Source organism: Myotis lucifugus, unplaced genomic scaffold (assembly GCF_000147115.1).
Source record: "Myotis lucifugus unplaced genomic scaffold, Myoluc2.0 scaffold_634, whole genome shotgun sequence".
Lineage (NCBI taxonomy): Eukaryota > Metazoa > Chordata > Mammalia > Chiroptera > Vespertilionidae > Myotis > Myotis lucifugus.
The window spans coordinates 66,961-80,563 of record NW_005871682.1 but is presented as its reverse complement, the minus strand read 5'-3'; the positions used below and the strand labels follow the sequence as shown (position 1 = coordinate 80,563).

General features: G+C 44.7%; 1 protein-coding gene across 1 annotated transcript; it reads right to left on the bottom strand.

The window, feature by feature from the left end:
* Positions 1–6,288: 6,288 nt before the first annotated feature.
* LOC102428857 (L-lactate dehydrogenase A chain-like) lies at positions 6,289–7,313 on the bottom strand. The gene is given in 1 exon segment (XM_014447286.2): positions 6,289–7,313. A coding segment is annotated over 1 exon segment (993 nt). The 5' UTR covers positions 7,282–7,313.
* Positions 7,314–13,603: the final 6,290 nt, after the last annotated feature.

Genomic DNA, 13,603 nt, shown 5'->3' with positions numbered 1-13,603 from the left:
GCCCCAGACGAGCCCCAACCTGCCAGCTGCCCAGCAGAATGGGGAAGGGCAGCGCCTACTGGTTTGAGCTGCTGTGGGAAGATAAAGGGGCCTTTGGCCCGGGTGAGGCCGCGAGGATGGATGTGGCAGAGCGTCTCTGAACCTCCTGGCGAGGCCTGGGGCCAAGAGCCTCCAGGTTGGAGGGAGCAAGGATGAGGACACTCCCCAGGCCTCCAGGCCTTTTGGAGAGCTGGTTGATAGAGGGGGTGACTGGGCCTTTCCTTTCGGAGGGGAAAGTTTGCCTTTTTCTGGACCGGAACCGTGGGAAGGCGGTGGCCAACATATGGAAGGCCAGCCTGGGAGGCTTCGCTGGGCTGCTAGACCCTTATGGTCCCGAAAGTCTCCAGTTCCTGATTTCTACCGCATCTGAGCGCCGTCCTTCAATAAATGACCAGAGGTTGCCAGGCTGCCTAGAACCTGGAAAAGTAACAGCTCAGAGACTTGCTCCCTGCCTCTCCCTGAACCTGGTTGCAAGCATCCTGGCATTAGGGTCCTAGTTACACCAGATATTGAAGGAGGCCTAACGGAGGCAGGCAGTGAGAGCCTCCTTTTGTCCGACCTTCATAATGGGTGCAGGAAGGGTTAGGGGTCTGGGTATTAGGGTGCAGTATGGAGTCACTTAGGGGCCCAGGATACATGGACAGTTCTCATGAACTTTGCCCTTTCCAGGTGAATGCAGCCTTTTTGTCTTCATTATATTCCAGGTAAATATTTATAATGGCCTCGTTTTACTGACCATGGTGCCTGCTTTCTCACATATAAAAAATTATATGGGAACAGGTTTTATTAAGCATGAAGTTCTACTTTCTTCTTCCTTCTTGTCTTAATCCCACTCAACCCCAGCTATTTCCTGGTCCTTCATGGCACTCAGGGGAGGAAACCAGGGAACAGGAGTGGGCCAGTGCTGGTTAGGGACTTTGTACACATTAGAAAGATGATTCAGGGCTCAGGCTTTGTCACCCACCCAGCAACCAGATGAAGCCCTTGGTAGGTCCCTAATGTAGATCTTCTTGGTCTAAGTCATTGTAAGCTTTTGGCTCACAGTGAATATGACTGCTGGCTGGGATAAGCCAGGGCAAGGTAAGTCTGCTTTCTTGAGCCAAACCCTCAAAAATGACTTTGGATGTTGGTTATTGGTGAGGATAAAAGGGATTCTAGTCTTGCCTTCCAGACTTCAGACCTCATGGAAGTGTATGATCTGAACTGGACGCCCTTACCCTTCTTATGTTCTAAGCCTACTCCTGCCTACATCCTCTGTGCTCAGGATTGGTGTCTGCCACATGCTGGCCCCCAGTTTCAGCCAGTTTTTGGATCACTCTATCCTGTCCTAAGCAAATAGATTGGCTCACATTCCCATCCTATGCAGGAACTGAATCTGACCTTTCTACACACACCCTTTAGGGATCACTTTTACCTAGAAAAGAGAGTTTGTTTCATCCCTGCTTCCAGAATCAGTCCATACATCAGCCTGCTTCTCTGCTGGTGATACTTATTCTGCAAAGAGAGGTAATGAGAACGTGCGAGTCAGTTACTGGCACAGATACCAGGGCCCTGGGAGCCTGGAGAAAAGGGGTTTAGCTTTGGCATGCACATGTAGCAGATGTGGTCTTCCCTGCTGCAAAAGGCCCTGGCAAAGTCAAGCCCTTGGATCTTCCTGTGGCACACATAAGGAAAAATGGTAACTGCAAGGAAAAATAAAACATCTACACTAACTTTTAAAAGAGAAACACGCAAATTGGTGTCACTCCACTATGCCCACCAGCCAATCAGATGAGTATGCAAATTAAGCCAACAAAGATGGTGGTTAATTTGCATACACAGGAGTGGAGTGAAGACTGAAGACAACATAGAAGGAAGCCAAGTGCTGCAGAAGGGAGCAAAGTGCGGAGAAACAAGCGGGGTGGCGGAGGCGGGAGGGAAGCAAGCGGGGTGGCGGAGGCAGGAGCGAAGCCCGCCTTGGCAGGTTTTGCTCCCTTCTCTGCTTTGCTCCAGCTGCAGGAAGCCCTATTCTTTCAGGAATCTTCCTGCAACGGGCCTCTAGTGGTAAATAGAGGGTGATTCTCCCTGTTAAACATAGATTTTCCACACTCTCCCTTTTCTTAGAGCATTTACTTTAGCAAACTTGTAATTGTAAGTTCTTTGTCTCTTTGAATTGTGTGTAGATCATTCTAGAAGCTAAATAAGCTGCTTGTCAGTTTTGTGCCACAGGAATGTCTTTCCTAAGGACCTGGGAGCCAGCTCTTTGAAATCTAGGAAGACAGCAGCCCTATCTCCCAGTTTCTGTGAGAGGGTGGGAGCCTAACTGAGATGGGCTCCTTGCTCTAAGTTGCAAAACTGTATCTATATACACAAAAGGCTAATATGCTAAGTGTCTTTCCAGGTAGTGATGTCATGTAGCAACGTCCGGCTTCCTCTCCCTAGTGATGACTAGCCTCCTTGCAGTTTCTTCAGCCCGGGAACATGACTTGTTTTATAGCCAGGTGGAAACATTTTACACTTTAACCAAATGTCTGTGAAGCATTTTCCTGTGCCTCATCCTCGTTTGATCCTCACAGAAGTCCTGGAGTAGGTAGATAGGAGACTCGGTAAAATCCTATTTTCTTTTCATTAGCCGGAAAATAGAGATTTAATAAGTTTAGAAACTTGACCTGACTGAAAAGAAGTAAGAAATGGTGGACTTTGAAAATGATTTCAGGTTTTTCTCACTGCAGAACAAGTTAGCTTCTTGATCAAAGTTCCTCTCACTGCTGTTCCCCAGAGGGTATGGGTGAGGGGGATGGACCTTACATTTCATAGACAAAAAAAAATTGTTTAAAAAGAGATTTGTGCTGCACTGTATACATTTTCCGGAAGCTTGCTTTTCTCACTCAAGAGATAGATCTCTTGGAAACCTCTGCAGCTCAATAGTTATGCATCTAACTCATTCTTTTAAATGGCTGCATGGTGCTCCCCAGTGCACCCAGCCATTCCTCTGTTGATGAGCATTCAGTGGTTTCCACTTCTATGACCTGTGCTGAATGCTACAAAGGGCGTGTTTGTACCTACATCCTTAGGAACTTGACGGTTTCACTTCTCTGGGTTAGAGCCCAAGGAAAGGGTGCAAAGGATAAAAGGCTACCAGAATAAAAAACACACCCAGGAACAAAGTAAAACAAACAAATAAAAGAAAAACAACACAGCTGTCTTTACTTTTAAGACAGAGGAATACACAACAAAAGGCATTGGCTGAGTTGTCATGGAGAGGAGTAAGTCAAGGATTTTTAAAAGGGGTGTTCATAATGTTTACACTAATTAAAGTTGAAAGGTTATACCATGGACAGGCAGGCCGGGTTGACTACACAGGTTTGTATATTGTTGGTTGAAGCAACTCCTATTGTTCTTTTTTTTTTTTTTAAATCTATACCTGCAGATATTTTCCCATTGATTTTTTTTTCACTGTTCAAGGTTTATTTGGCATTTTATTTTTATTTTATTTGGTATTTATCTTTTTATTTTTATTATTATTTTTTGTTTTTAATTAAATCTTTATTGTTCAGATTATTACAGTTGTTACTCTTTTTTCCCCCCATAGCTCCCCTCCACCCGGTTCCCCTCCCACCCTCCTCCCTCACCCTCCCCACTGTCCTCATCCATAGGTGCACGATTTCTGTCCAGTCTCTTCCCGCACCCCCCACACCCCTTTCCCCCACAAGAATAGTCAGTCCACTCCCTTTCTATGCCCCTGATTCTATTATAATCACCAGTTTATTCTGTTCATCAGATTATTTATTCACTTGATTTTTAGATTCACTTGTGGATAGATGTGTATTTGTTGTTCATAATTTGTATCTTTACCTTCTTCTTCTTCTTCCTCTTCTTAAAGGATACCTTTCAGCATTTCATATAATACTGGTTTAGTGGTGATGAACCCCTTTAGCTTTTCCTTATCTGTGAAGCTCTTTATCTGACCTTCAATTCTGAATGATAGCTTTGCTGGATAAAGTAATCTTGGTTGTAGGTTCTTGGTATTCATCACTTTGAATATTTCTTGCCACTCCCTTCTGGCCTGCAAAGTCTCTGTTGTGAAATCAGCTGACAGTCCTATGGGTACTCCCTTGTAGGTAATTGCGTTTCTTTCTCTTGCTGCTTTTAAGATTCTCTCTTTGTCTTTTGCTCTTGGCATTTTAATTATGATGTGTCTTGGTGTGGTCCTCTTTGGATTCCTTTTGTTTGGGGTTCTCTGCACTTCCTGGACTTGTAAGTCTATTTCTTTCACCAGGTAGGGGAAGTTTTCTGTCATTATTTCTTCAAATAGGTTTTCAATATCTTGCTCTCTGTCTTCTTCTGGCACCCCTATAATTCAGATGTTGGTACGCTTGAAGTTGTCCCAGAGGCTCCTTACACTATCTTTTATTTTTGGATTCTTTTTTTGTTTTGCTTTTCTGGTTGGGTGTTTTTTGCTTCTTCGTATTTCAAATCTTTGACTTGATTCTTGCGATCCTCTGGTCTGCTGTTGGGAGTCTGTATAATATTCTTTATTTCAGTCAGTGTATGCTTAATTTCTAGTTGGTCCTTTATCACAACCTCAAGGGTCTCACTAGATTTCTTGAGGGTCTCATTAAGTTTATTGGCGGTTTCTAGAAAATTTTTGAAAAACCTTAAAAGTGTGGTTTTGAATTCTATATCCAGTAGTTTGCTTTCCTCCATTTCTGTCATTTGTGTCCTGTTTCTTTATCTCGGCATTTTTTTATGCTTTGCTGTGTCGATAGAGTGGCTTTCTGTGCTAAGTGTCCTATAGGGCCCAGTGGCTCAGCCTCCCCAATTACCTGAGGTAGACACTCTTGGTGCACCCCCTTGTGGGCTTTGTGCACAGTCTTGTTGTAGTTAAGTCTTGATTGTTGTAGGTAACACTGGAGGGATTGACCTCCAGGCCAATTGGCTGTGAGAATCAGCTGTTTCTGCAGTGGAGAACTTCTGTGCTAGAGACACCCCTCTGGGACAAGACTTGCTTTAGTGGGGCTTTGGTGCTCACTGAGTCTGCCCCTTGAGTGTGTCCTTTATGGATCCAAGGAGCTGCAATCTGGATGGTCCCACTCTGACCACCAGGCACACTGGCTCCTGGATCTCTAAGGAGGTGCTAATCTAGCCTCTTCCTGAGGCTACCCAGCAGAAGCCAGCTGTGAAGCAATGCAAGTTGCAGCTACAGTTTGTTAAGTAATTTTCAGATTGCAAAGGGCCAGGCCTTTCATATGCAAAAGCCTCCATGCACAGCTTGGGCGGGGCGGGGTCCCAGGGGATCAACAGGGTGGAGCAAGCAGTTATGGCTGCTCTCAGTCCTGCCCTCAGAGGCCCCGCTTCTCAGTGTCCCGGCAATCGCTGCAAGCACCTCCGAGAGAAAGCTGCCCTCGAGTTCCGACTGATGCCAGACAGTCCTGTTTCTCCCGTATGAGTCTGGGTCCCCAGAGACTCACCTGGAACTGGGCTCAGAGCTTGAGACTCCCTCCTGATTGAAAAAGACAACCGTGTCCTCAGCCGCCAGCCCTGTCCGCATGCACCTCCACACCTTTGTATTTTACTTCCGCATTGCACCTCCTCTGAGTCTCGGTATGCTTTTCTCTTTCCTTCTAGTTGTAGAATTTCCACTCAGCCAGCCTTCCTGTGGTTCTGGAAGATGTCTGTTCCATCTTTTAGTTGTATTTTTGAAGTGGTTGTTAGAGGCAGCAATCTCTGGTGTTTACCTATGCCGCCATCTTGGTTTCTCTTATTTGGCATTTTAGTTGGTATGACACTTGGATAGTTGGTTGTATTATTTATATGTAGACTTTTCTTTTTACATTATATGGCAATGTACACTAATCTGATACATATAGTACACAGAATAAGATCCTTTAGGACAGTTATGCACAAAACATGCAATATTGGATTTACATTGGTTCCCAGGATGTGACTAATTATAGAAAAAGGAACCACAAGCTATATAACACACAGTGAACACACATCTAGTCTGAAGGGCAACTGTAGCGTGAACAACATTGGCAGTGGTGCCTTTGAGGAGGTGGAACTATTTCACACTAACCAGTTTAGGACTACACAAGATAAGGACCCTCCAGCATCAGGATGCAGATGCTGGGTTTTATGAACCATTACTATTTCTATCTTTAGGAAACTGATGTTCTTAGTCACAGATCAGATAAAAAGGACAATATGCACAATCTCCAACTAAAATCCTGCTGTAGCCTAGACAGTGAGGTGGTATGACATCAGAAGACTTTAAAACTGCAGCTCTTTCTGGATTCCCCACAGTGTGACTGCACTCTTCTTCAAATGGGCCTCTTTCTCAGGTGTCAGGGTCACGTTCACAACATCTGAGATTCCATTCTGTCCCAAGATGCAAGGAACACTAAGGAAGACATCGTCCTTTATTCCATAGAGACCCTTAATCATGGTGGAAATTGGATGCACCCGCCTAAGATTCTTCATCATACTTTCTGCTAAATCAGCCACAGATAGGCCAATGGCCCAGGATGTATAGCCTTTCGGTTTGATTACCTCGTAGGCACTGTCAACCACCTGTTGGTGAACTTGTTTCCACTGTTCTGCATCAGTGCCTAAATCAGGGTGCAGATTCTTTAGGGAGACACAAGCAACATTCACTCCACTCCATACAGGCACACTAGAGTCTCCATGCTCCCCAAGGACCCACCTATGACAGCTTAATGGGTGAACTCCCAGCCTCTCTTCCATCAGGTATCAGAAACGGGCTGAATCCAGGTTGCAACCACTTCCAATAACACGGTTTTTGGGAAAGCCACTTAACTTCCAAGCCACATAGGTCAAGATATCCACTGGATTAGAAACAACATGCAATTTGCAGTTGGGACTGTATTTTACAACATTAGGAATGATGAATTTAAAGATGTTCATGTTACGCTGGACCAAATTAAGGCAGCTCTCTCCCTCTTGTTGACGTGCCCCAGCTGTGATAATAACCAGCTTGGAGTTTGCAGTCACACTATAGTCTTTGCCAGAGACAATTTTTTGTGTTTTAAGGAAAAGGCTGCCAAGTTGGAGATCCATCATTTCTCCCTTTAATTTGTCTTCCATGACATCAACAAGAGCAAGTTCATCTGCCAAGTCCTTCATTAAGATACTGATGGCACAAGCCATGCCAACAGCACCAACCCCAACAACGGTAATCTTATTCTGGGGGCTCTGTTTTTCCTTAAGAAGATTCATGATCAGCTGATCCTTGAGTGTTGCCATTTTGGACTTGGAACCAAAAGGAACCAGGCGTGCACGGCGGGTGGGCGTTGTTGGTGCGCGATGGAGGATCCGGACTTGGCGGCTGCAGCTCGGGTACCTTCCCATTGATTTTTAGAGAGAATGGAAGGGAGAGGGAAAGACAGAGAGAAACATCGATGTGAGAGAAACACATCAATTGGATGCCTCCTGCATGCGCCCCAACCAGGGCCCAGGCTGGAGAACTGAGGTACATGCCCTTGACCAAAATTGAACCCGAGACCCTAGAGTCTGCAGGCCAATGCTCAATATCCACTGAGCCAAACTGGCGAGGGCCTGTTGTTCATTGGTTGACAGAGTCTTGGGTCCCCCAAGTCTTGAGGCATACCACTGTTACTCGATATTCATGGTTATTTAACATCTCCGGCTTGCTAGAAACAATTGTGAACACCAGCATTCAGTTTTGCTATCTCCTAGGCAAGTGCTGCTAAAAGTTCTATTACATGGAATTGCTGGCTGAAAGAGTATGCGTGTGCGGGAGACATAATTCTTTCGTGAAATTATGGAGAACAGGTTCAGTAGAGAGATGGAGGCAGAATGCAGACCAGAGTGCGGCCTGCCTTTGAAGAAATAAGGCCAGAAGGGAACAGAGAGAGGGCCGTAGCTGGAGGTGGGTGAGCAGCAGAGCGAGTGAGAGGGAGAGGCTGGGATGCAGGAGAATGAGGGTAAATGATGAGGAGAAGACCCCGAGGGAGGAGATAAAACCTGGAAAATGTGAAGGAACTGGCCTCAGATTGTGCACTCTCACAGTGGGGCAACACGTCTTAGTTATTACAGTGGTTGGTGGCCTTCCAAAGGGCCATGCACATAAACAGACATGCTAATGTATTAAAGTTTCATGGAGCCAGGACAGAGAGCGATTAGGAAAAACATGTCTTCCAGGCTTTGTAGGGGCAATAATGGGGAAAAAGGTAGAGAAACATGGCTCAGGGGCGATTTCCCTAACAGTCCTCACTCTTGGTTACTGACACAAGAAAAATAAAAGGTTGGATTCATCCAGAACAAGTAGTGGAACAGGGATCCAGAGGCTCTGTGCCTTGTTCTTACCTCCCCAACTTCATTGGTGGAGGAGGTATGGACTCCTTGTTTCATTCTTGTTTGTAGCCAATTTGCATTAGCAAACATGGTGTCAAGATAAGCCTCTTAAATCCCCTCGCCAGGAAATTGGCATCTCTAGTGACTTGGGTTTACTTGTTCTGAAGCTGGCTTTCTCAACATTTGTGTAAAGGGGTTGAGAGGTTAATCCTGTTCACTTCCTCCAGCCCCACTGGAATCTATTTTCCTCAGGGATCCAACATCCAGTTCTTGGCCTCTTTTTTCAGGACTGAACTGCCACGCCAGGCCAGGCCAGGTCCACAGCATCTTGGGCTTCTCACTCCATTTTTGAGAAGTAAAGATTGAAGGACAAGTGTGTTGTGTGGTCCAGCAGAGGGTACAGAGGATAGAGATATTCCATTTCTTCTCTGGGATCCTTGCCAGCACTCTCTAACCATCCTAAACACTGTTTATCTTACATTATTCAAATTCTTGTTCACACTGACTTTAGACAATTTTTATGTATGTCTAGTGTTGATGACTTTCTTGCTCCACCCTGTGCTGAACCATTTTTAAAGCTATCCCCAATACAAATGTGTTCCACCTAGCAGACTTGTACTAAAGCTTTGAAGAGGTAATAACAAGGGCAGGGACTGGGGTGAGGTGAGTGAGGTATTTAACTTCAGGTACAACACTTAAGGGGCCCCAGAAAAACCCAGAAATCAAGATAAATAACCACAATGAACAAAATATCAAAATGTTATTTTATTTCTTAAAATACATTTTTATTGATTTCAGAGAAGAAGGGAGAGGGAGAGATAGAAACATCAGTGATGAAAGGGAATCATTGATGGGCTGCCTCCTGCACGGCCCACACTGGGGATTGAGACCATAATCCAGGCATGTGCCCTGACTGGGAAATGAACGGTGACCTCCTGGTTCATAGGTCGACACTCAAAGGGTGAGCCACGCCGGCTGGGCAAAATACCAAAATTTTAAATAAAGACAGGGTCATTTGTAAGGATTCATATTAGCCATCTATATTTTTAACATTTTTTTCCAATCATTCCAGCCACCAGAAATGTCTTCATGGCCTACTTGACTCCCCAGTACCCCCATGTCCAACCCACAGGTTCCTTGTTGTGGAAATATCTTACTTTACCTTCTTTTTGCTTATTCCCAGACTGTCTCACCTCTCCCTCCCTTTCTCCCCTCCCCACTAATGGCATACTTGAGGAAAGTCAGTATTATTCTTAGTTTATTATGTAAAACAACTTATCTCTCAGTCTCATCTTTATTCTGCTCTGCCTGCTGGCTTTCCAAAACCAAAGTGGCTCTTGGATGTTTTGTAAATAGTCATAGGCCTGTTGTACTTTACCAACATAAATAAATGATCTTCAAAATTAATTCTCAGAGAAGAGAGAGAGCAAGATATTGAAAACCTATTTGAAGAAATAATGACAGAAAACTTCCCATACCTGGTGAAAGAAATAGACTCCAAGTCCAGGAAGCGCATAGAACCCCAAACAAAAGGAATCCAAAGAGGACCACACCAAGACACATCATAATTAAAATGCCAAGAGCAAAAGACAAAGAGAGTATCATAAAAGCAGCAAGAGAAAGTCAGTTACCTACAAGGGAGTACCCATACGACTGTCAGCTGATTTCTCGACAGAGACTTTGCAGGCCAGAAGGGAGTGGCAAGAAATATTCAAAGTGATGAATGCCAAGAACCTACAACCAAGATTACTTTATCCAGCAAAGCTATCATTCAGAAGTGAAGGTCAGATAAAGAGCTTCACAGATAAGAAAAAGCTAAAGGAGTTCATCAACACCAAACCAGTATTAAATGAAATGCTGAAAGGTATTCTTTAAGAAGAGGAAGAAGTAGAAAAAGGTAAAGATACAAACTATGAACAACAAATACACATCTATCAACAAGTGAACCTAAAAATCAAGTGAATAAATAACCTGATGAACAGTATGAACTGGTGATTGCAATAGAATCAGGGACATAGAAAGGGAATGGACTGACTATTCTTGGTGGGGGGAAAGGGGTGTGGGGGGTACGGGAAGAGATTGGACAATAATCGTGCACCTATGGATGAGGACAGTGGGTGGGGAGTGAGGCCTGAGGGTGGGGTGGGAACTGGGTGGAGGGGAGTTATGGTGGGAAAAAAGAGGAACCAATGTAATAATCTGAACAATAAAGATTTAATTTAAAAAAACAAAAAAAACCAAAATTAATTCTCAGGCACCACTGTTTTTTTTTTTTATTAATGTCTGTAAAATGAAAAAAAGCAGAGATAGACTTTCTTAAGATTCATACACTGCCACTCCCATCTCCAAAATACAATTGGCAATTGGCTGACAATCCAGTTATGTGTGTGTGAGAGAAAAGAGAATGAATGTGTCTAATCTTACAAAACACAGAGTGGATCTTATCCCTGCTTTATAAGAGGGCCTAGAGCTCAAGGAGGGGAATGGGTGAACTAGCCCAGAAAGTGTCATGGGCTTGATTTATATTGTTACCACCCATTCTCTGACACTGAGTGTAACCTTTTGTCCTTACCACTCTGATGAATCCACTCCCAAGTCTTATCTATGACTTCTTCATTCTTAAATTGTTATGTGCTCATTGTTTTAAAAGTCTCTGTTGCTTTGATTAGGACTCCTCCTAGGATTTACAGGTTCTAAAGCAAATAATTTTTTGCAGGCCCTTTATCTATATAAACAACTTGATTAAAAATACATAACACAATTCACGGGCCCATGTGAGGGATGGTGGTTTATCAGTGAATTTTTAGGACAATGGTTAATGAGGTAGTACTTACATATTTGTTTATTGTGCAGCCAGTGCACATGGAGCCTGGTAGGTGCATCTGTTCTAGAAGTTTCCTGAGAAAGAGGGCTTAAGAAGTATATTTTTAAATATCTAGCATATTTGAAAAAATATCATTATTCAACTTACATTTGATTGGTAATTTGTCCAGAAATAGAATCCTAGATGGGAAATAAACTTCCCTCCGAATTTTGAAGGTATTCCTGTTAGTGAAAGAATAGGCTCCATAACAAAGAAGCCCTACAATACAATGAGTTAAATGTCTGATTAAGTTCCCATCTCTTCTATTTTCCAGCTCTTTTTTAGTATTTTCTTGGAGACTTTCTCAACCTTTCCCCCTCTCCTATTGAATTAAAAATTTTCTGCTATTAAGTCTTTTCTGTTTTATTCTTTGTTACTTTTAGAAAACACTTTCTGTTTCAAGGAAGCTAAGTATCTTATATTTCTGAACATGGTAATTACAGTTTTAAAAAAGTATGTTCCTGCTCTATTCCTGTTTTCCTAAGTCCCCTTTTCTTTCAAATGTCTTATCAGACATTTAGCTTTCTCTTCATATTTAAGAGGATGGCACTAAATTTTCAAAAGTACAAATTGGTAGTTACAAAATAATCATGGGGGATGGAAAGTACAGCGTAGGGAACATAAGGTTGTAATAACTATGCATGGTGTCATGTGGGTACTAGACTTATATAAATGTCTACCCATTATGCTGGGTACCTGAAGCCAATATATATAATTTTTAATCTTTGCCTGAGAATATTTTTCCATTGTTTTTTATTCAGAGTGAAAGGGAGAGGGAGAGACAGAGAAACATTGATGTGAGAGAGACACATGGATTGGCTGCCTTCCACATGTGCCCCAATGTGTTAATACAGAAAAAATAAAGAACTCAAACTAAAAAGCATTAACGAGAACAAAACAGATTGCTTCATTTGCCAAGAAGATATAGCCACTGAGCCAAACCTGCCAGGACACTAATATAATATTAAATATCAGAGAGAACCAAGATGGCGGCGTAGGGAGCGGACCTGTGTGTGCTGCTCTCTCACAGCATCACTGAAACTATCAACTATGAAGTAAACAACCGCCACTCAGAACCATGGGGAAGTTGGCCCAGTGGGAGATCTACAACTGGAGGAAAAGAAAGAAGCGCAGTGAGACTGAGTGGGAGCTACGGAGGCACCAAAACCAGAGGTACGCAGTCACACGCCACGCGGGCTGCAAATGGATTCTCGGTTTTTTACGAACCCTCGAATCCTCTGGGCTTGCTCGGGGCGGGTCTCTGAGGCCCCAGATCCCACAGGGAGAGGCGGCCACGGCCTTGCAGTGGTCGGAGAGCGAGGGAAGCTCTGACACGCGGCTGCTCGCCGGCACTGAGGGACAAGAAGTCCTGGTGTCCCGGGGAGGCGAGGGGCGCGGAGACGCCGCCATCGCTATTTCCTCCACGCTGGCGACTCCCTGTGACCCCGCCCTACCCTCAGGGCTGTGCCAGAGGCACAAGAGGGAATGACTGTGCTTTTACAAACTCTCAAATCCACTGAGCTGGTTCGGGCGGGTCTCTGAGGCCCCAGGCCCCAAGGCGAGAGACGGCACGGCCTTCCAGCGGGTCAGAAAGCGAGGGAGGCTCTGGCGCTCGGCTGCTCGCCGGCACTGGGGGACGCAAAGTCCTGGAGTCCTGGATAGGCAAGGGGCCGCTGAGTCTCCACACGGCGACTCCCTGTGACCCCGCCCTACGCAATTTACATTCCCATCTGGGCTGTGCCAGACTCACAAGTAGAAACGCCTTTGCTTCTGCAAATTTTCAAATCCACTGAGTTGGTTCAGGCGGGATCATGAGGCACCAGACCCTACGGGGAGAGGCAGCACGGCCTTGCAGCCATCAGAAAGCGAGGGAGACTCTGTTGCACAGCTGCTCGCCGGCACTGGGGGACACAAAGCCCTGGCAGAGATTCAAGGGGCCGTGGAGACTCAGCCAGTGCTATTTGCTCCGCTATGGCGACTCCATGAGTCTCAGCCCTAATCAATTTACATCCCCATCCAAGCTGTGCCAGGTGCACAAAAAGACCCACCTGCGCTTTTGCAGCCTATCCCAACAAATTGCAGACTTCAACTGCTCACAGCCATGGGAGACACACTCAAGAAGCAGACCCAGGAGAACCAGGATGGCGGCATAAGGAAGAGACCTGTGCGTGCTACCTCACACAACAACATCGAAACTACCAAATATCAGACAAACACCTATCATACAGAACCATGGGAAAGTTGGCCCAGTGGAAGCTCTACAACTGGAAGGAGAGAAAGAACATTGAGACTGAGTAGGATGTGACACCAAGTACAGAGCCCAACCCAACAAACTGCAGATTTCAACTCCTCGCATAGAAAGAAGCGCATTGAGACTGAGTAGGATGT